The sequence below is a fragment of the Anthonomus grandis genome, chromosome 2 (assembly GCF_022605725.1).
Source record: "Anthonomus grandis grandis chromosome 2, icAntGran1.3, whole genome shotgun sequence".
In the NCBI taxonomy this organism is placed as follows: domain Eukaryota; kingdom Metazoa; phylum Arthropoda; class Insecta; order Coleoptera; family Curculionidae; genus Anthonomus; species Anthonomus grandis.
In genome coordinates, this window is record NC_065547.1 from 34,891,763 (window position 1) to 34,919,152 (window position 27,390).

The 27,390-nt window shown below is 33.2% G+C and overlaps 1 protein-coding gene across 2 annotated transcripts; it reads right to left on the reverse strand.

The window, feature by feature from the left end:
* Positions 1-177: 177 nt before the first annotated feature.
* LOC126750397 (E3 ubiquitin-protein ligase Topors-like) lies at positions 178-26,839 on the reverse strand. 2 transcript variants are annotated; one of them, XM_050460016.1, is made up of 10 exons: positions 26,386-26,839; positions 24,696-24,883; positions 24,537-24,647; positions 24,317-24,478; positions 16,443-16,712; positions 16,210-16,384; positions 12,554-12,711; positions 12,140-12,490; positions 6,234-6,467; positions 178-459 (listed from the first exon to the last, which is right to left on the reverse strand). In XM_050460016.1, exons 1-10 carry the CDS (start codon positions 26,533-26,535, stop codon positions 351-353), a joined length of 1,908 nt encoding a protein of 635 aa, XP_050315973.1. In that variant the 5' UTR covers positions 26,536-26,839; the 3' UTR covers positions 178-350. The 2 variants fall into 2 exon arrangements, with proteins under 2 accessions (XP_050315973.1, XP_050315972.1); XM_050460015.1 differs by having other exon boundaries at positions 12,140-12,499; positions 26,386-26,838.
* Positions 26,840-27,390: the final 551 nt, after the last annotated feature.

Genomic DNA, 27,390 nt, shown 5'->3' on the forward strand with positions numbered 1-27,390 from the left:
TAATTGCCTTCTGGTAGAAGTGCCACGCAAAAAAGACACTTTATTTTTTCTTTGAATGTATTTATTACTATTACCTAAGATGATTAAATATACTTAAAAAATTTTAATATTTTACATGTAAACGGACCTATTATAAATAACTTATCAACTACAGGACAAGGACATTTAAAACCTCACTTACTATTATAAAGTTGCATTTAATTAATCAATAATTAAGAAAAAAAAACAGAATAACTTAAATAATTTACAAAATAGTCCCTTCATAAGTCGAAAGAAAGAAGGAATTGTCTAACGGTATTGGGTGGAAGGCCTGCTAAATGGTAAATTTATTTATGGGATCCCAGCCTGTGTTATTCAGTATCACTCTCGTCGAAAATGTACCATTTGTCCCGGTTTCGCCTTAGGACTAGTGGTAACGGTTTGCTAGTGCTCGGCTCTGCACCATCGTATGGGGTTGGTCTGAAATATCATCATTAATTGAAGTTGAATAAAATTATATGAAAATTATTGTTCTAATTATCTAAAACTAAACCAATTTATACATTTATTAAATGTGATAACAGTTAGCCAAGTTCATTTTATCTCAGTATTTAACTTGAAAGTGAAGTGATTAGGACAGCATCAAATTTAGTTAAGGACTTTACGAAAGAAGATTTTTTAATAGTAATGTTAAATGGAATTTGTTCTTCATCTGATGTTTTAAAAAATTTAATTCAAAATCATGTTGATACAAACACTTTAGTGATGACAAGCCCTTATACTTATTTAAACCATAATGTTATCTATAATAGTAATAAGGCCCTTTATCCTACTTTTCATGCAAATAATATTAATCTGTATGGGATTTTAGAGTCTAATCACGCCAGTAACTTTGGTTCAGACTTGGCATCATTATTACATGCACATATTTTCAAATATTTTAAAATTAATATTTCATCGAATAAATTGCCTTTGAATCATCAAATTAAAGAATCTGAACTGATTACTGATCGTGAATTGAATTCTTCTTTTTTATAGACATGTCCACGAAGGTTGAATCTCATTCATGTTCATATTCTACTAGTAAGATTGAAATTAGTTCTTCGAAAAGCTTAAGTATCTTTATTCTTAATATACAATCCCTAAGAAACAAGATAGATAAGCTTCATCTTTTGCTGGACACATGTAATTTTCTTGATATTGTACTTCTGACTGAGCACTGGTTGAGGCCTAGTGAATGTTTTTTAATATCTGATTATGTTCCTATATCAAATTTTTGTCGTCAACAATCTATACATGGAGGAACCATGATCTTGGCTAGGCAAACAATTTAAACGATTTTTTGTAATATTAATAAGTATGATAATCTTCTGTTAGAGAATGTTTTTAAATTCTCTCTTTCTTTTTGTAAGCGTTTTAATTTATATATTCTTTGTGACTTGACAATGCACGTTCTTTCTCCCACACGGATAACTTCTTCATCTGCAACTACAATTGACTATTTCTGTACAAATTTTGATGACGTTTTATGCACAGTACTCCCATCTGGTATTTCCGACCATGAAGCTATTCTTGCTAAAATGCCATATAATACTGTATTATCTTCATCTCATTATATAGGAAGAATTTTCAGCAGGAGAAATTTCACGATTTACTCTTTTTGCCTGATTCAACCTTAAATGCTTTAGTTTCTGCCATAAACAATTCTTTACATATTGGCATTTTTCCTTCATGTTTAAAAGAGGCAGTGGTTATCCCTCTTCATAAGGGTGGAGATTTGGATCAGCCTTGTAATTTCCGTCCCATTTCTATTTTGTCTACCCTCTCTAAGATAGCTGAAAAACTTGCAAAAAGCAGAATTTTGTCCTTTTTCGATCATAATGGCATTTTGTCTGCAAATCAGTTTGGATTTCAAGCCGGTAAAGGGACTCATGATGCTGTTTTTAGCTTTTTGGAGAGCGTCTATGTGTCCTTGAATTCTGGAGAGTAATCGGCGGTAATGTTTTGTGATCTATCCAAAGCATTTGACTGTGTGGATCATGGAATACTGTTATCTAAGCTCGATAAATATGGTTTTAGGGGCGTAGCGTTGCGATGGCTTGAGTCCTATCTATCAAATCGTACTCAGAAGGTTACAGTGTCTGGGCGTTTGTCTGCTTCTAGATCCCTAAAATGCGGCGTTCCCCAGGGTTCAGTGTTGGGACCACTGTTATTTTTACTGTATGTGGATGACTTGAGTTCCTTGAAACTGCAGGGCAAGGTGGTTCAGTTTGCTGATGATACCACCATACTATGGAGCCATAAAAATTCTGATTATATTAAGACTTGTATCCTTGAAGACCTTCAGATTTTATCAGGGCGGTGTGCTTCCAACAGGCTCGTGTTTAATGTAAGAAATACGTCTATTATGGGGTTTAATTGCGATGTTCAGGGTCTGATGTTTGACGAAAAAAAGAGTGCTGCACGTTCCAAGGAATTACCATTGATCGTCGCCTTCGGTTTGAAGATCATATTTTACATTTAGCTGGGAAATTATCTTCTGGATGTTTTGCAGTAAGAATGGCAAAACAAGAGCTGGGAGTTGCATGTTCAGTGTACTTTTCACTTATTGAATCTCATATTCGGTATGGCTTGCCTTTTTGGGGTTTAACCAATAAGGGGCTACTTAACATTGTCTTTGTTATTCAAAAAAAAGCAGTTAGATACCTGTATTCTGCTAAGTTAAGAGATTCTTGCAAACTCTTCTTTATTTCTGAAAAAATCCTAACTCTTTTTTCACTCTTTATCTTAGAAACAGCTGCTCTTATTCACAAAATTCCCAAACTACCCTCTGACACTGGCCATTTGACTCGTCGTGTAAATAATGTTCCCCTACCTATTCCTACGTCTTCCCTTACCAAAAACTCATTAATTTGCATGAGTAAAAAAATTTATAATCATGTTCCTCTATGTGTTAGACATATATCGGATGTTAAGAAATTTAAAAGAGAATTAAAGACGCTTTTATTGGCTAAGGCGTATTATAACCTGGATGACTTTTTTAATGATAGGTTTAGTAGTAATTGATTGTTTTTTTTTAGTTATCTTTAATTCAAGTATGTTCAAAAAGTTTTGTCTTCTTGTGTTTAATTTTGTTCATTGTTTTGTAAATTTTCGAAATTGTATTTTTGTTTTGTTTTTTTAGCTTGTAGGATGCTTGTACACAAGATTATTCTTACGTAATATAGCACATTTTCTTTCTTTCTAACTTCATATGAACTCTGTTACAATTTCTTTAACGGAGATCTATGACGCATGTATTACAAAGTATTGCTTTGACTGTATACTATCCGTTGTTTGAGAGAATCGTGTTTGAGCTCTCAGTAAAGCATTAGACGATATTTTTAGTCTTCTTGTCTTCTGGTTATTTTTATGATTTCTGGACAAAACGTCTTTGCATAAAAGTGACGACAGAAACGATGCTGCTAATTATAGCGGCATATGAATAGTAAGTCTAAGATTCCGAAATTATTTCATAGTTTGCTATGCAGGGAGAGCCATTATGAGGAAACAAAAATAAGCGAAAAAATGTGTAAACTGCTCTAGTCTGCGACGACTCTCATAAATGATAGTCGCTCCGATGAAAACACTTCATTTTCCGAGAAAAAACTGCGTATTTAGTGCAGTTTTTAAAAATATGATATGATCTGAATTCATAGGATGGGAGTCTTTCATCCGGCGTACCACAAGGAAGCATTTTGGGTCCCCTTCTTTATTCCATTTATACGTGTTTAAAAAATTCAAAACATATTTACGCTCACGACACCCACATAATTTTGTCCTTTGATCCTTCTAATCTTGAATATGCCAGCCATTGTTTAAATGAAGACCTAAAATTGCTGTATGACCAATCCTTAAGGCATTGTTTGCAGCTAAATCCGAAAATGTCGCTATGTTATTTACTAAATACACTTTAAGACAAAACCTTTTTAATCGCATTCATTTGCATATCAATAACAAACCAATTTCATTTCAAAACATAAATAAGAATCTTGATGTATACATGGATTTTAACTTGAAATTTTCTCACCAATTAACAAAAAAGTTACAAAAAGGTTATTTAATGCTTAAATCACTTTATTCCCAAAGATGCTCTGCGATTCCCTGATTCTCACATCTGAATTTCTGAGATACTGTTTATATAGTTCTTGAATTGACCAAGTCCTTGAGCTGAATATGTCTCAAAGAAGAAAGATAAATTACACTGTGTTTGCTGAGTTAAGTGCAGGGCTGTTACTCACGGAGTCAATATAAGACATCGAAATCCTCTGCAGATCCACCGCACCGAAACCCACGGCATCCCAAAGAAATTTTGAAACGCAGCTTTTCCTATAATATCGCAACTTGTGTGAATAAACATATACCGGACCTCTCGCCATCTATAAATGCTTTTCGAAATAAGGAAAAGGCTTATAACTGCTTTGTCTTAATATTGTGTTAAGCCCATACAACTTTATATTTTACTACCACCTATTGCTTATTGTCAATTAAATATTCGGTAGCAAGAGTTAGGTTTAGTTGTTACTATTTTAAAAACAATATTATCTATCTTAACTTTTTGTTTAAAAGCCTTGAAATTTGCCTTTTAATCCATGTGCCTATTTTCGCTGACAGTTGTACTAAGATTTTCTTGAGGATTAATAAACGTTTTGATTATTATTATTATTATCTTAAAATCTATGATGATTTTTAAAAATTTCGGATGCATGTTATTTGAGAGCCAGATAATGAAGATTATCTGGCCCCATTAAGCCAAAAACGACGGTAAGAAAAAACCCAATTAAGCACAGTTTTCACAAAATTATTAATGAAAATTAACCGAGAATTGACATGAAGGGACTTTTATAACCTTGCCGAGTTTCATGCTTGTTTTGTGATGCCCGTACTGCATACAACTTTTAAATTAACTACAGTATCGTTAAAGCGACATTTAATGTTGTTAGCCCTAACAAAGAAAGAACGATATCTGATTTTTTGTTTTACAACGTATTTAATGGTGTAAATGCTCTTTTGTTGTGGATACCATAATTTATTTATTTATTTATTTATTTTATTTATTTATTTTATTTATACACGGGATCAACCCCATTACAAAAAATATATATATTCTTGAAAAAGAAATAAAAGCTATACTACCTAACCACTAATTACTAATTAACAATAATTATCAGACTTAATCTTAATACCAAGGATAATTAAACCGTTTTACAAGTAGTAACAATATTCTCTCAAAATCAGAACAATTAACAATGCAAAATTAGCTAAGAAAAAACAAAATATATTATTATCAATGACAATGATCAAATGTATTTCAAATCATTAATCATGGAGCAAAATTAATTCAAAAAACAAAATCCTACAAACTCTTAATAAGACTCCTAAAATGCAATAAGGAAATTCCTAAAACTTCGATTCCAGTAGAGTTTACCAGCCTCAAGGTCCTTTCGACAGGCGAGTGCATAGCATAGTTGGTACGATGATAAGGCAAAGAAAACAATCGATTTGCCCTCAGATTACGGTATGGAATATTAAATGAAATCCTATTAAGTAGTTCGGGACAAATCACAAGGCCATTCAAAAGTTTATAAATGAACACCAAATCATTCTCAGTGCGTCTCTTAAGTAAACTCCGCATATTCAGCAAGTTCATTGCTTCATCATAACAATGGTCATTAGGAACTGGAATGCGAAGTTTATAAAGGCAGAATCGTAGAAATTTATTTTGAACCCTCTCCAGTGCCATACAATTATTCATGTACAGAGGAGACCAAATTATTGATCCATACTCCAACAAAGAGACAACAAGTGATATGTACAACCATAATACTAATGATAGATGTCATAATGGCCATAATGTTTCGTATAACCTTTCATTGTGCAAATTACCTTCGCACAACTTACAAGAATGATAACAAGTATTCTGTGGCTGGGTTTTTGGTATGTTTTGGTCAAGTTTAGATCAGTTTAATGTCTGCGTCATCTCGCTCAAGATTACCGTATTGTTTGAAAATTACGTAAATAAAAAAAATTAACTTAAATGTGCATTTAAGTAGTATAACTAACTAGTGACCGATTTAAGTAAAGTAATCCACCAAAGCTGTATATGTCACGCTTGATGAGGCGCATTAAAATTTATTTATTTTTATCCCTATAAAACACTTATAAAATATATACTTTAACAATTTCTGCACAAAATAAAGTCCGTTTTTTTATACCTGATTTCGCTCTTAACGGGCGGCAACTCGTAAGGGTCCGTGGTGCTCCCGCTACTTCCCGCCCCGTCCTCGTTATTAGAATTCCTACGCTCGTTCCGTGAAATTTTCACCCTAAACCGGGAACTGGAGCCTGAGGGCTCCGCGTTATCCGTCAGGTTACAAGACAACGAGAGGGTCGTGGTGCAGTTTCTGTTGTCGTATACGCCGTGGTTTGACGTTATTGTGGAACTAAAACTGTAAGAATATTTTATAGGTCTTGTAGATTTGTAGTCTATAATAGTTCAATCAGATGAATATTGAAGAAAGTTTAATGTGAAAATTAAATAAAAAAAGATTTGTTGGTATATAATATAACTATATTTTTTTAGATAGATGATAATATGGAAAAATCGGTTTTCAGCCAAAGATTAATCATAAATAATAATTAACACACATGTAAAGCCCAAAAGTGTAATAATATTTCATTTTAATTTTTAGTTTTAATTATTACATTTGTATTATACCTTTAATACATTGCATTATTTGTTCCTAAATTTACTTCAATCTTTTATGACGCTTATCAAGGGTGATATACTTTTATTTTTTTTTTGTATAATATTGCTTATAACGTGAACCTCAGTTTGTAAGCTTGCTTAATTTTTTTGTATGATATAAGTCAAAAAAACTACTTCAGACGATCGATTTATATATTTTGGTCGACGTTTTGACCTCTATGGTATCAACCTCAGGACTTAAGATACACAAAAATGCAAATGAGATCATACATTCTAGTCTAGGGACAAATTGGGCAAAAAGCAAAACCATGCCACGTTCATGCTGATAAGCTAGCTAACTTTATTAAGAGTAGCTTATAAATTATGTTTTAATTTGTTGTCATTTTACCAAATGTGTTTTTTTTCAAGTTATTGCCGCCACTACTTTTTTTTGCGTGAAACTTGCAATAGAGCGTTAACAATGGCGCCAAACGATTCAGTGAAAATACATGATAAAATTATTTTCAATAAAAATTTTTAAAATGTTGCTTCATTTTCACATTCAGAAAATTAAAAAACTCAATTTTTTACATTTTTTAAAGTAGTAATTTATTTTCAGACGCCATTTGCAACTATATTAAGACACCATTTTACATAAGACTTTTAGAATAAACATTTTTTTCATTAATATGTATGGCCCATCGAAAACAGTCCAACAAGGTTTGGAGCCCTTATTTTTAAAATTTTAAAAAATGCTCGGATTCGTCGATTTTTGATTTGACATTTTTCTTTGAATACTTTCAACTCCTTATCATCAACCCCTTGGCGGAGGTTGCAACCACTCTCAAAATCTTAAATAGGTGTGGGGGTCAAGTGATGGCTTATTTTAAAGGTCTTTTTATTCTAGTTACAACTGCCAAGTTTGAAATTGTTAACTTAAGTTTTCGCAGTATTTATTTATTACTATCAACGTTTACATAAACATTGTAAGATAATACACAATAGATATACATAATATATAATATTAACTATTAAGTATCTGAAAATAGAAAACTAAACTAAGAGAACATCATGTGCACATTTCTTAAATTTTTTAAAATTACTGCAAAAGAAATCAAGACTATCTGCATACCTGTTAACAGTTGCAGAAATCCTATTTATTGGATTATTTAACAGATATGATGTTAAATAATAATGGAATTAAATAACGACAAAAAGGAATATGCAGAAGGTCATGACCCTTAATTGCATAAAATGGGATATGGATTGAGAAAAGAGCCAAACCCTCAGGACATCTGGTTAGGCCACTCAGTACCTTGTAAGCAAAACAGACATTATAAAATTCTCTTCTTAATGACAATACAGTAGTAGACAAATAAGACATAGTCTCTGTACTAAGAACTACCCCAGATTTGAATCTTATCTTAAAATCTCTTTATCTTAAGTCTGTATCTTACAAACTTTATAAATCTGGATTAGATGTTTTCAATTCGAGATATGTTGTTTTGGCAGCAAGATTATATTTGCGAATTCAAGGTTCGATCGAACTAAAAATAGATACAATGTTTTCAGTGCCGGAATGTTTGTAAAATCCTTGCATGATCTCCTCAAAAAGCCTAAGATTTTATTTGCCTTACAGATCATAATGTCAAAATGGTGACAGCTTGTCAAAGATTTTGAAACAATACCATAATTTTAGCGCCAGTTTTTAGATGTTCTTGATTTACAAAACAAAAACGCTCGCACTCGTCGCTTTTTTTAGAAAACGATTTTTTGTTTACATTTTTAACCCCACAACTTCAACCCCTTAGCGGGGGCGACATTCAGCCTTTTTTTTTTAATGGTAAAGAGTGTGTTGTGATACATCTTTTGAAAGAGCATTCAATTTTTTTTACAATAGCGTTTTGTTTTTTAAATTTGAGCTGCGGGTTCCAGAGAATTCTCATTTAATTTTATTGATTAGTACTTACGCATTATTCATGCTTTATCTTATTAAATGTTGAAAATGTCCGCCGTTTACCTCTATACAATAGTACAGTTGCTGTTCAAAGTGTTCCCGGACATTGTGAAGAATATCGGGTGTTATTTGTTGGCATTCATGAATGATGCGGTTCCGTAAATCTTCTAATGATTCAGTGGGTGAGTTGGGTGGCATAAATTTTCGATTTCAGATGTCTCCACAGAAAAGAAATCAAGAGGAGATAAATCGGGTGATCCCGCGGTCCCTTCGATAACATTCCTTCTCCCAATCCATCTATCAGGAAACGTTTAATCTAGAAACTGCCGTACTAATAATGCATTGTTGGGAAGAGCCCCGTCTTGCTGAAATATCGCATTTTCTTCATGGTAGCGTTGGTCGTTTTCCATAATTTCTATATATATTTTTTATATCCATTTAAATTTCCTGATAAGAAAAATGGTCCATTATGTGATCACCAGAAATACCAACCTAAACATTTAATTCTTGAGGGTGTTGAGTAACCTCATAGTAGATCCTTAGATTCGTGTCGGACCAGTACCGACAATTATATCTTTGCCACCGAACCAGTTTCCCGAAATTTTGCCACTAACTCTAGGATTTAACCATGTTGTACAGGTTTATCTGCATGTCTCTCATTAAACGAAGTTGCCGTTAGTCTTGTCTATCACATTAATTGTTTATAAAGTATAATTCAATAATTTCCACTATCTCCACAATAGAATAAACCATTTTTATCGAATCGAAAGAAAAGCACAGAAATAAGTAATTCACATCAACTTGTTTACTCAAGATAATGTCAGATTGTTGACTGATTTTTGATAGTTTAAAAACAATTTTTCTTAATTAAAATCTCACACACCTAAAATATCCAGTAAAATGTTTAGAATTCCATTGCCTGGCGATGCGTAGCTCAAATTTAAAAAACAAAGCGCTATTGTAAAGAAAATTGAATGCCCTTTCAAAAGATGTAGCACAACACACCCCTTTCCATTTAAAAAATAGGGGTTAATGTAGCCCCCTAAGGGATTGAAGTTGTGGGGTTAAGAATTTAAACAATAAATCGTTTTTCTAAAGTCAAAAATTGATCCCCACTGCTATTTAAGATTAAATTGTCCCTCCAAAATCAAACATCGACGGGTCCGAGCATTTTTTAATTTTTTAAAAAAGAGCCCCAAACCTTGCTGGACTGTGTTCCGTGGGCCACCAATTTATTTCAATGAAAAAACAAATTGGTTGTCAGCAGAAATACCGACGTTCCTTTAAAGGTGTTTTATCTAGCAGCAAAACAAAAAATAAATTCTCCACTTATTTAAAAAATCTAATCTACTCTAACCAAATCTTAATATTTTGTCCAAAAATAAGCATGAAGAGGCTGATACTCTTTTCATGCATTATGTCCTAGCCTTAGTAGAACAATAAGAAGGCAATATAGATTTGATAATTAACAGTTCAGACACTGACGTCTGTATTTTAGCTTAATTGAAGATGTGTTTTTTTAACTGCAAAAGGCAAATATAGACTTGATTTAAATCCTAGATTTTAGGAACTTTTTTAACACTAACACAAGAAATGATACAAAATCTAGAGCATTTTGTCTGTATGATCTGCAAAACAAAGTTTGTAAATGTAAAGGATGCTCGTAGGTACCATTTTGTTAAAAATCAGCAAGGCAAAAATTTATCACCAACATTTGTTGCTCTTTGATTCACAACATATGTATATTAAGGTAAGTTTAAAAAAAAAATGTTTATGCCAAACTATGTTTATCTACTTAATAAATATTAAATAAATAAAAATACTAAAATTTAAGGTCCAACTAGGTAGCATACATTTGGAAATCGAGTCATTTTCAGCAGAAATATTTACTACAGATTGGACAGAACTAGAAAATAGGTTTATCAAGTTATCAAGCATCACACTATGAAAAATCCACCTGCACCTGAAGCTATTTTACAGTGAGTAAATGTGGCTGTAAATTTGAATGCCAAGCACATAGCTGCGGTTGTAGGAAAAATTTATTAGCCTCTTCCAATGTGCAGCTGTTCGGAGTTTGGTCTTAATACTAAAAAGTTAAATATAATTCTTTCGGACAATGACCAACTGCTTACTAGGCCTGATGAAGAGGCTTTGTAATATCAGCACAGTAAAATGTTAATCCTTTTAAATTTTAAATATGTATTTTTTTTAGAATTTAAGAATCAACTCTATAAATGGAGTATTCCTCACTACACAGAAAGCCAGACTGAACCTGTACAAAAAGCCTGTTTATTTTTTGTTGTTTTTCTTATATTGCTTAAATACAATTTTTATATTTTGTTTTTAATACATTTCTTATAAAAAAATTAGTTGGAAAAACTAAATTTTTAAATACTTAAATATATTTTTTTAATGTCGATCCGTAGATGTACTTTTGGGTTCGCCATAAAACCGGATCTGGACCCGTTTAACAGATTTGAATTACTTGCCAGACGTTTGCTCATTTTTTGATATTATCATCAACAAACAGCCCATGAACCTCTATATTTTAATCTTTAATTCAACATAACTGCAAAAACTACTTAACCATTAGAATGTTTGAACCCAATTTATATTAGCATCAAAATAGCTGCTTTTTTATTTTTTTTGTTCTTTTAAGTAAAATTCATTTATTTTTTTTATAAATATATTACCAAACAATCTCAAACTCTGTTTTATCAAATTCGGATAAAAAAATAAAAAAGTTATAAAATTAAAAACCTTTATAAATACTTAAAACACCTTTCCGTCATTTTGAAATCGACATATTAGTTAAAAAATGCATATTCTAGATAAAAAAAAAATTAGCTTATTATGGCAGGCCTAATTAACTAATTTAGGTTATTTGCTAAGAGTTTTTGTAGTTTTGGATAATAAATAGCATGAATCCCAAAGACCCATATTTTTGATTAATTATTTTAGCATAACAAAAACTACTTAACCAAATGACCTTTATTTCGAAACCCAATTTGATTTACGGCTTAAATTGATTATATTTTTTATTTAGATTGTTTTTTGCTCAATAATGTTCAAAAAAAAAATTAAAAGCATTTTTTGCTTTTTATTTTTACTTTTTTTTTTTTAATGAAAATATATTTTTTTACATTTTTTCCACGAAATATATTACAAACGTAGTAGTATTGTAAAAATTTTTTTCATCAAAATCAGAAAAAAAGTAAAAACATTACAATTTTTTTAAATAGACGGTATTCCGCCATATATTTTAAAAAGCGAATTTACTAAAATGACAAGTTAAAACGTGAACCGACTACTCTTCAGTAAATTTGAGTCTCGGCACAAACTTGCCATACAATTTTTTGTCAAAAAAAAACTCACTTTGTTGCTTACTGTTGTCCGATACTCTATGTTAACCTTTTCATTCAAATATAGCATTTCTTAAAACTTTTACTTTAGCAAAAAAAAAACTTTTTTCTTACCTGGAACAACTAGGCTTAGATAAATCCATTGGGTACAGCTGATCGGCACCCTCCGAATGCCTGCTCCTCTTTTTACTCTTTTTCTTCTTATTTTTGGCATTAAGCAAATCGATCAGGGGCTTCTCGTCTTCCGATTCGCTGGTGGCGATTTGTAATCCGGCCGTCGAGGAGGACGCCCCCGGAACGGACGTGGCGCCTTCGGCCTGTTTCTTTTGTTGTTGCTCCATAAATTTGCGCATCATTTTCCTCTTTTTGTATCTTTTGTAGGAGTGCAAAAACTTCCGGTTGTACTCCTCAGAGCTGGAAGAACAGCTGCTGTCGGAAGAGCTCGTCCTGGTACGGTGTTGCCGTCTATGAGGCCTAAACAATTGTTTTTCAGGAACTTATTAATTTTAAAATGATTATCTACCTTACCTCGTCTGTTTCCGTTTTCGGTTCTCGCCGGCGGACAGTTGCTGTTTGTAGCGCAATTTCGGTGGTAAATTCACAGAGGGCGCTGAAGAAGGGACCGCGAAACTGGGCGGGAGTATTTCCAGATGGTTGCTGGTTTCTTGGAACGGCACCGGACAAGTCTTAAACAGAAATTTTATATTTATTTGCGTAATGAGGTTATCAGTATAGTTGCAACTATGCATGAAATGTACCAGCAAGGAGACAAAGAAAGAGAGAAAGAAAATGTGCTATATTACGTAAGACAACAAAATCTTGTATACAAGCATCCTAAAAACTAAAAAATTCCAAATTCACTTTAAATGTCAAATTTCAAACAAACATAACATCTAAAACACTTTACCATAAAATTTACACACATTACCAAAATTAATCATAACAAAACAGATTAAGAAAAAAAAACATATTTTTGATAAATTTCATTAAAAAATAAGTAAAGCTGTCAATAAAAAAGAATTTAGAAGAAGTAAATTAAATTATTTAACAGGAAACAAAACTAAAACACTAAAATGATGTCAGAGCACAGGTTAAAAGGTATCATTAAAAAAAATTGTCAAGGCTATAATATGCCCTGGATAATAAAAGTAATTTTAATTCCTTTTTGAATCTCTTAACTTCTATAATTTGTCTGATACATAGAGGAACATGGTTATAAATTTTTTTGCTAAGGTATATAAGTGAGTTCTTGGTGAGGGAGGATGTAGGGATTGGTAAGGGAAAATCGTTAACCTGGCGAGTCATATGACCAGTGTTAGAGGGAGGTTTAGGACATTTATGAATAAGACTGTTTCTAAGATAAAAAGAGAAAAAAGAGTTAGGATTTTTTGAGATATAAAGAGAGGTTTACAAGAATCTCTTAACCCAGCGGAACATAGGTATCTAACTGCCTTTTTTTGAATCACAAAAATTATGTTTAATAATCCCTTGTTGCTTAAACCCCAAAAAGGCAAGCCATAACGAAGGTAGGACTCAATAAGAGAAAAGTACACTGAACGTGCAACTACCCCTCCCAGCTCATGCCCCGCCATTCTTACTGCAAAGCATCCAGAGGATAATTTTGATGCAAGATTTAGGATATGATCTTCGAAGCGAAGGCGTCCATCAATGGTAATACCAAGGAACTTACAGCTTTCTTTGTTTTGCAAGGGGGAGTTTTCACTAAACATAAGGCCCTGAACGTCACACTTAAATCCCATAATAAAGGTTTTGCCCACATTAAATACAAGCCTGTTTGCAGCACACCACTCCGATAAAATCTTCTAAGATCCTTAAAAACCTGGGCTCTAACATTATCAGAATCTCTATGATTCCATAAAATAGTGGTATCATCAGCAAACTGAACCACTTTGCCCTGCAGTTTTAATGAACCCAAATCATTTACATAGAGCAAAAATAATAGTGGTCCTAATACTGAACCCTGAGGTACTCCAGTTTTAAGGGATCTGGAATCGGATAAACATCCAGATACTGTAACTCTTTGGGTACGATTAGACAGATAGGATTCCAGCCATTGCAATGCCACACCTCTAAAGCCATAATTATTGAGCTTAGACAGCAGTATTCCATGATCTACACAATCAAATGCCTTGGATAAATCGCAAAACACTGCCGCCGCGGACTCTCCAGAATTCAAGGACACATAGACACTCTCCAAAAAGCCGAAAACAGCGTCATGAGTCCCTTTTCCCGTTTGAAATCCAAACTGATTTGCAGATAAAATGCAATTATGTTGCAAAAAAGATAAAATTCTGATTTTTGCAAGTTTTTCTATCTTTTCAACTATCTTGGAGAGTGTAGATAATATAGAAATTGGACGGAAATTACAAGGCTCACTCACATCTCCACCCTTATAAAGAGGGATAACCACTGCCTCCTTCAAACATGCTGGAAAGACGCCATTATGAAAGGAATTGTTTATGGCAGAAGCTAAGGCATTCAATGCTGAGTCAGGCAAAAGGAGTAGTAATTTTGATGATATTCCATTAGCTCCAGCTGATTTATGGTTTTTTAAGCTTTTAATTGCATCTCTAACATCAGTAAGGCTAACAGGATAAAAGAAAAAAGAATTTTGAACTGACACTTGTTGAATATAATGCAAAGGATCAATATTAGTATTCACATCCTTAAGCAATAAATGAGGAATATTACAGTAATAATCATTTAAACTATTTGGTCTTACTTCTGGTTCTGAAACTTTCTTGTGAGAATGCCTGACGTCATTTATAATTGACCAACATTCTCTCTGCCTATTTGAGGACATATTCAAGCGGTCACTATAATATTTAACCTTAGCTGCTTTTATCGTCTTTCTATATAGACTACGATATTTCTGATGATAAAGAATAATGTTTGCATTAGTTGTAAACTTGCACAGCTTAGCCAAAAAACGGAGGTTTTTAGCTGAAGTTCTGAGGCCTGCTGTGACCCATGGTTTTCTATTTTTCATTTTAAGCCTCTATCTTGTCACATAGCACATGAAAAAACAAAGTAAACGGGTCAGGAGCCATTTCAACTGCATTCCAATTAACCAAAGCTGCAGTAGAAGAAAAAGCATTAAAATTTGCTCTGCTGAAAATTCTTCCTATATAATGAGATGAAGGAAATACAGTGTTGCATGGAATCCTAGCGAGAATGGCTTCATGGTCAGAAATACCAGATGAGAGTACTCTACATGACACATCATTTAATTTTGTACACAAATAATCAATAGTAGTTGCAGATGAGGATGTTATACGTGTGGGTGAAAGAACATGCATCTTTAAGTCATAAGATTCCAATATACTTAAAAGGGATGTATGATATGATGGCAAGCTTACATCAGTGAAGTTAATATTAAAGTCACCAGCCAATATAACTATGGAGTGTAGAGACAATTGGGATAATAGAGAATCAAGTTTCTCCAGGAACATACCAATATCTCCTGTGGGTGGTCTATAAACACAAAGAACATATAAATTAAATCGCTTACAAAAACAAAGGGAGAATTCAAAAACCTTCTCCAACAGAAAGCTATCATACTTATTAATTTTACAGAAAAAAGCTTCAATTGTTTGTTTAACTAAAATAGCTGTTCCTCCATGTATGGACAAAAAAATGATATAGGAATATAATCAGATATCAAGAAACATTCGTTAGGCTTTAACCAGTGCTCAGTTAGTAATACAATATCAGGAAAATCACATGAATCAAGTAAAAGATGAAGCTCGTCCATTTTATTTCTTAGAGACTGTATATTTAAAATAAAACTACTGAAACTTTTCGCATGCTTATTTTCAATGTTATTTATAGAAGTGTGAGTGAGCTTCATCTTCTGTGTATTTAACTCGAAAAACTCATCCATTATCCCAAATATGCTGGTCATACACTTTTATAAAAGGTAAAAAAGAGAAAAGAATGCTGTAGATTTCGTGTTTTTTACCTTTTATAAAAGTTCTGTGTATTTATCTATAAAAAAGAATCCCTATCACAGTGAGTATCTAGAAGTCCAGATTGATTACTTGGTTTTATTGTGGACACATTTTTTGATGAAATGCTACTTTTGAAATGTTTTAAAATATGGGTATACAGTAATGATGCCAAATCTGATCCAAAGTTAAAACTTAATAAAGTAAAAAACTTACAACATATCCAGAAGAAACTACCACAGGCTCATCCGAATCCGTGTTAGTATCCAATAAATCAATGGTAACTGGCGGTTCGGTGGACGTCTCCACCAGAACCACGTCACTGTCGTTACTGTTATCGTCCGGAATCTCGACAGTTTCCTCGATTACCGGAACCGGAGAGGAAGTGGGCCTAAGAAACGAAAACGAATAATTTCATTTCGATTAAATGCGAAATGACACCCACACACCTGCTGTGATAAGTGATGTTCCTGTCGTAGCCGACCATATCGAACGGCGACCGCATGAAGTTGTAGAACTCGTGTATAAAGTGGTCGGTTTTCACGTTAAAATATTCGTGCAGCAGATTGCGAAATGTGCGGCCGCAGATGTGGTAGTTTGCAAGGTTGTCCAGGATTAAGTCGACCACTTGCATGATTAGCCGGGTGTCCTCGTAGAGGAGGGCGTTTAATTCCCTGTTTAGCCACGGGACAAGACGGTGACGAGCTGCTGGATTATTTCTAAACAAATACATACACTTGTAGTGAAGAAATAGTCCATACTTGTAGTGGAGTCGTAGGTTAAGGTACCATGAAAATCTTTCAGTCTCCCTCCACTTATTTATTAAACATTTAGTTAACTTAAAATTCCCTACATGTTTCCGACACAGTGGTGTCTATCATCAGGGGGTACTAAAAGACAAGCAGACACAGAAAAAAACTTAAAAAATTAATATAAGGTACACTTACAAGGGTTTAAAATTGGTAACAGGCACACGCCCCCGGGGTTACATATCAAAAACCCTCTATTTATTATTATTGTTTTTAATTTGATTTTTTTTTATTTTTACTTGTTTACATTCTGTTGTTGACAAACACTGTAGGTGACATCTATGGGAGAAGTTCTAAAAGTGCCATGGTACCTGATGGTGTGTTACTACAATTTTTTTTTTTTTTTGGTAAAAGCAAGAGTCTTTTACCTTGTCTTTTGTTCGGAACTATTTCCTTTTAGTACCCCCTGATGATGGACACCATTGTGTCCGAATCATGTAATAAATTTGGTAAACATGTAAGGAATTTTAAGTTAACTAAATGTTTAATAAATAAGTGGAGGGAGACTAAAGGATTTTCATTTTACCTTAACATACATTTGTATTCACCATGCTTTATAGACCTTATAAAATTGTCATCTCCACAACTTTTTAGTTAAATTTTTTGTCATCGAACGGAATCCAAATGTGAACTTTGAATCAGTATAACTCAACTCAAAAATGCTTTATTGTCAATATAAACATAGAAGTTGTAGACAAAGCCAATAGACTGTACATTAAAGGAATAAAAATGAGAAACTAATTTAAAATAAAATAAAATTATATAAAACTATGAAAAATACTTAAATGCTAATCATTAAAAAATTCACCTAAACTATAGTATGCTTTACTAGCAAGAAATATTTTCGTCCTTGTACGTAAGCTTTTTTCAGTCTTAAGTTGTCTTATTTCTAGTGGAAGTTTATTAAACAGCTTTCTACCTCCATATATGATAGAGCTACGGACAAGTTCAAAATGAGGAAAGGGTAGCCTCAACAAAAAATTTTGTCGCGTATTATAGTGGCTTCCTAAGTGGAGTTCCTGTTTATATTTTCTAAAACCTAAGTAAACTATTTCCAAAATAAAAATACAACACAGGGTTAAAATATTATGACTTACAAAAGCGGGCGACATGAGTCACGAGGCTTGGCCCCACATAGATATCTAATGGCCCTTTTCTGGAGTACAAACACTGAACTAAAAAGTGAATTTGAACATGAACCCCAAAAGCAAATTCTATATCGAAGGTGCAACTCGATAATCGCGAAGTATGCAGATCTGGCGATGGAGAAATTAAGACTGGTGGCAATAACCCTTAGGGCGTAGCAGACTGATGAGACTTTTCTACATACATTCACAAATTTGCCAGTTACCTGCAGATCGTTCACATAAATGAGAAAAAGTAAAGGACCAAGTACTGATCCTTGCGGAACACCCACATTTATATTAAGTTCCTTAGAGATACCACCATTAAATTTGACAGCTTGCACACTTTAAAAAATGTTAGAATAGTGTATGGTTCGAACCTTTATTCTTTATTTTAATCTCGACACGTGTTTCGCTAACGATATAAGCATCTTCGAGAGAAAATTAGAACAGTAAAAGAGTAAAATTTTTACATCTTGTTGATGACAAAGCTGCAATAAAATCTAACCAGATATTATTCAGGGAGCAATGAAACTCCACAGTCCAACTCATTAGTCTGCAAAATATTCAACAATAAACTGTTAAAGTCACACTATCACCTGATTTCAGACAAATCTTCACAAACCATTTCCATAAGATCCACATTATTGCTTGCATGCTATATGATTGTCGTATTGTCTGCAAAGATAGTGAATACCACCATGGATATTCAGTCAGGCATGTCATTCATATACAGGAGGAATGGCAGAGGACCTAAGACTAATCCTTGAGGGACTCCATGTTTTATATTGGATGCTTCTGACATTTTCCCTTGATCAGACACAATTTGAGATCTCCCAGAGATGTTTGAACAAAGCCAGTTAACTGCATAATGCTCTAGCTTCCTCAGTAGTACCTCATGACTAATGCAACCAAATGCCTTAGTTAAGTCACAAAATACCACCGCTGAAGCCGTTGCAGTATCCATGTTTTCATAGACATTCTCAAAAAAAAAAGAACAACAGATAGATAAACAGCATTAGTAGCATTCTCATTTAATCACTGGGAATCCCTATTACCCATAAAACTTAAAAGGATAGAGAGAGTGGAATCTAAACTAAAAATTAATTATTCAGCTATAGAGTATTTTTAACATGGCCTTTATCTCAAATGTCACTAATAATACTCCAACAATCTTTTTGCTTATTTGATGATTCAGTTAATCATTCTGTAAGACTCAGTTTCTTGAAGGAACGCTATGATATTAAGATGATCTTGGGTCACTCAAACTCAATAATAACTGCTTAATCTTAATTCAATCCACAAAGTGAAAAAAAGAATATTTTTGACTCTAATAGTTTTACCAAAAGCAAATTCCATATCTCGGATAACTATCAAATCGTGACATTTATTAAAGCAAAACAGTCTATAGACAATTTTAAAAGATAATAATTGTGCAATAAGCTAACTATATTAAATTTTTAGCATGTGAGAAGAAAACTGTACTGCCAGCCAAAATGACTACTAATTATGAATCTTTAATATAAAAAAATGAGAAAAAGGCCTTAAAAACACATTTCAGGACACTTAACTCTCAAGGAAAATTATATACTATAATAAATTATATAAAAAGAAACTTTTTATTTCCTATTGAAACCTTAGGGTTCAAACTGTAATAAGAGTAATCTGTGAAGTACACAGTCAAAGGCCTTAGCCAATTAACGAAAAAACACTAGGGCAGTCTCTTATCATTAAAGCCTCTCAAAGGTAACTCATCATTCACATATATACTGTAAAGCCAAAAAAAGACATGCATCCTATGTATGTATCCACTTCAGAGGCAAAACAATCACTATAACGAAATGAAAAGTAATTACTAACCAATATCACACAGTCTCTTAATCTATTTGCACAAAACTCATCAAGAAAAAAATCTTGCACTGGCTTACATTATCAACTACCAACAGTTATATTCACACCTATAAACATAAATGATTACACCACACTATTTTCCTCATACTAATAAAGATAAGACTTATGTATTCCCATAAGGGAGTATAATAAACATTACTAATAAGTTTGCAATTCCGAGGAATGTTTATGGCAGATAAGAACTTCAGTTTAATTTTAAAGTAGTGTTTAATAAACTATTGATACCTGTAATGGCAGAACTGCATCAGAAATTTAATTTTATGAAATTATAATTATCCAAAGAAATTATAAATTTTTGCCTACAAAACCAACACTTAAACAGAATTTACCCATGATGAGTGTATCACTTGTACGCTGTGTTTGATTAATAAATAAAACTCACTACTTGTATTCAGCACATATATTAAATTAAAAATTGCTGCCTAGCGCTTTCGGCCGTATGCCATCATCAGGGCTTAAGACATTATCAAAGCAATGACACTATTTGAAAAAAAACGGTATACAACTTATTGCTGTTATAGAATTTACCAACATTTTTAATACCAGAAAAGAACTGCTAGATGTTAAACAAAAAAATAATCACCACAATTTTTCCCTAAAGTTTATGTTCTCGTGACGGGGGAGTGCTGTTTGCAGTGCATAAGAGTGTAACCAGTCGGGTTTTGTCATAAAGTAAGGAAATTGAGGCACTATTTGTTTGTGTAGGCTCAGGAAGCCATCAGCTATTAGTGGCTACTTCATATTTTCCGCGGAAAATCCACTCTAACAAGTACACAGTATTTTTGTGGACGATTTGGAGGGACGGGTGGAATCTACCTCACTGCCGTTGGTTGGATGAGGAGCACGGATCAACTGCTGTTCCTCTGGCTTCAGCATCGCCTGGTGAAGTCGAGTCTGTCCAGTGTCTGGCCTTTGTGCCCTATATAATTTATTTAAGGTCAACCATATTTCAATGATACTGGCTCAATTCTGGACTTGGTATTGGCACCTTCCTCAGATGTAACTGTTTCCATGGCAGATTTTGCATTACTTCCAACAGACAATCAACATCCTCCAGTGTACTGTTGTGTGGAGTGTGGTCTTAACAGAAATTCAAGTGAACTGACTGGCTGTGGTTACTATAGGGACTTTCATTCGGTCGACTGGGATGCCATTTTGGATTTCCTATCGCAGTTTGACTGGGATACACTGTTAACGAATTTAGCTTTGAACGATATGTTAAATGTATTCTATGAAATTATTTATTTGTGTATTGATTGCTTTGTTCCTTTAAAGAAATATTCCGTTAAGAAATTTCCATATTGGTTTTCATCAGAGTTGAAAGAGTTAATAATTGCAAAGAAGAGGACACACAAGAGATTTTTGAACTCACAATTAGATGCCGATTATCGTGCTTTTTCGATTCTACGGTCAAGATGTAAAATTAAAAAAAAAAACACTGCAATGTTGAATATGTGTTTCTTACAGAGCAATCTCTTAGGAATAATCTGCGAAATTTTCGAAAATTTGTAAACAATAAAAAAGGCAACAGTGCAGTCCCTCAAGAGATATTTTACGAAAACGTTAAATACTCTTCTGGTATTGATATAGTCAATCTGTTCTTTAAGTATTTTTCTGAAATGTATCGCAATGTACCACCTAACTGTAACGATTCAGTATCTGTAAATCAAGTTACAAATAATTTGAATGTTTCTAAGTTTAGCATAACATTCTCTGAAATTTATTCTGAGCTGAGTATATTGGATGCTTGCAAGGGTCCTGGCCCCGATGGGTTGCCTCCTATCTTCTTAAAGCATTGCAGCTTTATTATCTCAAGACCTTTGTTTATATTATTTAATTTATCCCTAAAGACAGGTGTTTTCCCTGACTTTTGGAAATCAAGCTTTGTGACGACCATTCACCAATAAGTATCCTTGGTTCTATCCCAAAGCTTTTTGAGAGGATTGTTTAGGGTTTTTTGATGCGCCATTTTGGTGTTGTAATTAATGACAAAAAATTTGGTTTTATGTAAGGGCGGTCTACTGAGCTGAATGTTCTCAGTTTTACTGCTACTACTAACTTTTTACTGCGACTACTAACTTTGTTATCCAGTCTTTTGAGTCTTTTGACTTCAGTAAAGCTTTTGACCGCGTCAATCATGCAATTTTGTTAAGCAAATTAAGCAAGTACAGTTTTACCGGTCCCCTATATATTTGACTGAAAAGCTACTTATCTAACTGAAGGCACATTGTTAAACTGTGCAATTTTGAATCAAATGAAGTACAGACTCCATCTGGTGTTCCCCAATGATCCCACTTGGGGGCCGTTGCTTTTTAACATCTTCATCAATGATATTGGAAGTTGTTTCATGAATGATTATCTGTAATTTGCGGATGACCTTAAGGTTTACTGTGAGTCTCAAATTTAGATAATTGCCTCAAACTTCAGCTTGACTTAAATAGGCTTGCTGGTTGGTGCACTGGTAATAATATGGTTTTGAATGCCAGTAAATGTCATTCCATACTTTTCACTCAAGGTACAGGCCAGCTACAGGCAGCTAATGTTCTGTGATTTTATAATAATAAGCCTTTATTTCCAACAGGCAACTTGCCCAATAACAGGAAACAGTTGCAAAACAATGAAAAATATAGTTTAAAGAAAAAAAAACAAAAAAAACCTAAAAGAATGAATAAAAAGAAAAGAAAAAAAGTAAAGTCACAATCTCTAAAGTTATCCAAAAAATTAGAAGAAATAACTATTAATATGATATAAAAACCCAATTATAAAAGTTTAACAAGATAATGCAATATACTTACTACCTATAACTTAAACACATGGGTCTTAATCCCAAGAGTAATGATCCACCAAGATATTGACAATCACAAGAACCGGAGAGAAATTTATATCACACATGTGACAGATCTGATTAAATATAGCGCATATTGTATATAACGGCGATTTCAACAGGATGTTAGAATGAGGCATTGGCAGAAAAAATGTTAGGGGATGTCTAGCATTAAGCCTAGGCACCATGAATCGTACACCAGAAAGAAGTACAGGACTATCAATGAATCCATTCAGTAACCCATGCAGGAATTTTACAGAGAAGATCATTCTTCTGAGATGTAATGGATGTAGATTGAAGTGTTCCAATAGTTGCTGATGATCAAACTCTCTAACTGGATATATGCCATCGTGCCTGAAGGCCAAAAACTTATCAAATCTATGCTGAACAGATTCAAGGAGACCAACATGATTCTGATAGAGCGGGTTCCATATAATGCAGCCAAACTCCAGTTTTGATCTCACAAAGCAACAGAAAAGCAGTTTTAATGTAAATTCCAAAGTAAAACTCTGAGAACTTCTAATTATAAAACCCAATCCTTCTCAGGGGTGACTTGACTATGGGTATGTACCGTTATCAACTGCCAGCACTGAATTTACTGGACGTCGTTCCGATATTTGTTTCAGTTTACTGATTCAGTACTGAATGACGCCATAAATGCGTCAGTGACGTCATTAATCTTTACTGGATTGACTGGGGATAAAAGCTACTGTAGGTACAGTAAAATAGTGGGGGAATGTCAAAACTGTCAGAAGTGTTGTTGATGTTGATTTCTTGAATCTTCTTGTTTACGTTGTGGGAATTATTTTCCAAGTTCAAAACATAAATTGTTCAAAATTTGTCCCTTAAAAAGCTCTCATACAATGCACTAACCTGTTTGGGCTCTTTCCATCTTGCTTTTTTCAGTCATATTTATTTTATTAAAAAATGTGGTCTGGTTTTAATAAATCAAAACACCGTACCGGAAAACAAAACAGAAACAGGTAATTTTGTTCCTTTTTTGGAGCAAAACAGCACGCTGTATAAAATCGGAACGACAAATTACAGTAAAATCAGCACAGTACAATCCTGTACTGACAGTTGAAAACGGTACATACCCTATGTTGTTGAAGTGTGGAACAGATTTAAATTCAAAGGTGATACCAAGATCAGTAATTTGCTCTAATATACTTAAAATAGTATCATTAATAAAGTAATTAAATTTTAAGGGTGTTTTTGATATAGAGTAACTGACCACACTACATTTAGCCGCATTCAAGCCTAACCAGTTAACACCGCACCATACCTCCACTGTATTTAGGCAGTTCTGAAGAAAAACACAATCCTCCAAACCATATACATTTAAATATAGCTTTAAATCATCGGCAAAAGCCAGCCTATGACAAGTGAGTGACTCAATCAAGTCATTTATAAAAAAACTAAACAGGAGCGGACCCAGGTTTGAGCCCTGTGGCACACCCAATAAGGTTTTTATCAGGTATCATTATGATTTTTGTGCAATGTGTAGTGTAGGTTAGGTTTTTCTTCTCTTGTAACATGTTTTATTTTGTTGTAAATTGGGCAATTGTTTGTTGGAAGAGAAATAAATAAACTACCTTAATATATATATTCTTATTTATAAGTCTTATCCATTCTAAATTTATAAGAGGACTTACCTAAAATAAGTAGGTGTACAATCCCTATACCTCATCCCTAACATATGATCATCATGTACAACCCACAAATTTTGAGCATAAATGGATCTTCTAAAACTAGTGGCAGAATAGTCCCTCCGGTGCCTTGGGTATATAGTTCTAGTGGGGTCCATTGAACTCATGCTATATTATGATAAACATGAAATAAACTCCATAACATAATTTTATAACTATACAATACCTTAAGTCAGGAATTCCTGCATCCACAGTAATTGTCCCAGCGGCAAAAGGACTTGAGAGCAACATTTGCTGAATGGCATGTTCTCCCGTAGAGTCCACAGTAAATGTAGTCCTATAATCAGCCATTAACTCGTGCCAAAGCAGCTTTTTGTTAACCTACCTAACATGAAACTGTTGTCTCTGCGCTCGAGGAAGTGGTAAGAACCAATAGTCCTCCCTGAGTCTGTGCAGCATAGGGTCCTCATTCCTTGGAGGCTCCACAACATGAGTATCATACTCTTCATTTGATATGACATTGTGGATTATTGATTTAAAGGGTTGTTTACATAAAGGGCATTCTGCTTTTACCTAGAAAATAATATATTTATTTATACTCTTTAAGAACACAAATATTTGTAATTATATTAAAAGAGAGCTCTAACTGCATTAGAAATAAAGAAAAGAATTATAGTTAAACTAGTGCTATCTATATAAATAAAAGTTTTATAATATGTAGTAGATAAAAATAAAATAACAAACAGGTGTAGATAGATAAAACAACAATGACTTAATTTGTTCTATGAAGAAACTAAAAAATTATTTCATTTTTTGCTTAAAGTGTTATATAAAGTCATTACCAAATCTATACTTCATCTAAATATATCACCTAAAAAAACAAAAAAAAACACATTAAAAAAAGTTGTCTATGAAAAGTACACTTTAGTCAGCAAAAACTGGTTTGTTTTCTGTCTGAACTTTTTATGGGAAATGAATATCTTTGCAGCATTATAAACAAAAGAGTTTCTGAGTTAAATAAAGCTTATAGTCTCTCTGGAGGAAGATTCAAAAACTTTATGAGTAGCAGGTAGACCTTGTGCACTTCATTAGTGTCTACTATTCAAAAACCAATAGGGATTGTAATTTTAAACTAAACCATAAAAGTTTCAACTATAATTTGAGAAGTGCTACTTTTCTGCAAATTGTGAATGCTTTTGCAAACTTCTTTAGTAGTGTCTTTAACAACTTCACTCCATTTGCTGATTTCAGGCAGGTACAATCCGCCTTTCAAAATATTCATATTTGTTAATTAAAATTATCTAGATCATCAGACAGGGTTTGCCCAAATGTTCTAATGCCTTCGAGACCTGGATTTATAACAATCTGTATCACCAAATTAAACATCTTATTTTACCTAATCATCTGGTTTCAATGTAGATTGCCAGTCACAAATTTAACATAATTTCTGCAAAATGCATACAAGGCTATAATAAATTTCAAATATCAACTTGATAAAATCTACACAGATTTTGTTAAGGTCTTTGATAGGTTGGACCAGGGAATTCTTTCTAAAACACTTTTAAACATCTAGTAGAGTTTTTCATCTTACTTATACATACTTACCTATTACATAGACTACAATTTGTGGAGTTTAATGGGTTCAGATTCTATTACCTGCATAACTTGTAACTGATGATGCTTTTTGAGACTTTTGATGATCCTTTTTTATAGGACAATATAGGCATGCTACCCCTCATAAAACAACTGCATAGATCAATACATAAATAAATATTAAAGTATTTGATAAAATGAAAATATATCTCAGAATTTATTTCTTTTATCAATAAAGGTGTTCTAGCAGAGGCTTTCAGTGACACCTTTGATAAATAAACTATAAAACATATTATTGTTGAATGGATTACACATTGGAGACTTTATAAACATAAATTTGGACCCTAAATGTAAAACTGACTAGATGCCTTTATGATAAATAATATATATGTCACCATAGGTATTTCTGGTTAGAACAATAGCCATATAAAAAGTATTATGAATTTGTAAACTTTTTTTAAATGAAAACGAATTGGACTTACCTTGGACCACTGCACCAGGCACTGAAAACAAAACTGATGGATACATGAGTCAGAAAAACATTTGTCCATACAGTTTCCCAGACATATTGCACAATGGGGGGGCGTGCTGGCCGATTGAGGCCTGTTAATAGTCGCTCGCGTTTCCGCCATGATTTGATTGGAATTACTCACTTTTCGAATCAAAACTTTATCAAGAAAATCATCTCCGGGAAGAAATCCTCCATGATTAGTCAATGTCAGAACAGTTAGTTAAACGTTTTTAGGCCTATAAAGTGGAAACAATTTGGATTTTGAGGAATGCTTTTATGTTCAATTGAAAGTAAAGTGTCGGGGTGCGGTTTTAAATAATTTGAGAATTTTTTAAATGTGTACGGGGAGAAATTAAATTAAAAATAAAAACAAGAACGGGACACAACACTGAACACCACCACCATTTTTCCGACACAGAAGCAGAATGACACTTGTGACAACCGAGTGACATTGACAGTTATTATGCGCAACATTGCCAGATTGTGTATTTAAATATATATACGGGATGTCTCTAAACGGTCTGTCCCAAATCCTAGGACATATTCCTGAAGTCAAAATAAGACGATTTAAAGCAACTTTGTTTCTTAGTTATAGGGTGTTAAATAAAAAAAATGAAAATCGATTTTATTTAATTTTGTTAACATTTTGCGACATACCACTCTAAAAATTGATACCCTGGGGGTTTTTGGTGTGAGAAACTCGAAATTGAGCATCTTTTTACTGTGGCCGATAGAGGGTGCTCCACACTGTACTGTCGTGTAGTGTAAAATATCCATAACTTTTTTGCAAGTGTAGTTTTTATTTTTTTTGTAAAGGAAATCATTTTCCCAATACTTTTGAGTAAAAAAGCTACTCTTGTTAGAACCCGCTAAAATTAAACCGTTACCAAGATATTTCGTATTTTACTTAGATGCCGCACCGGAATTAAAAAAAAATTAGTTCTTAGCTTTGGTAATAAAATTCAGTCAGTAAATA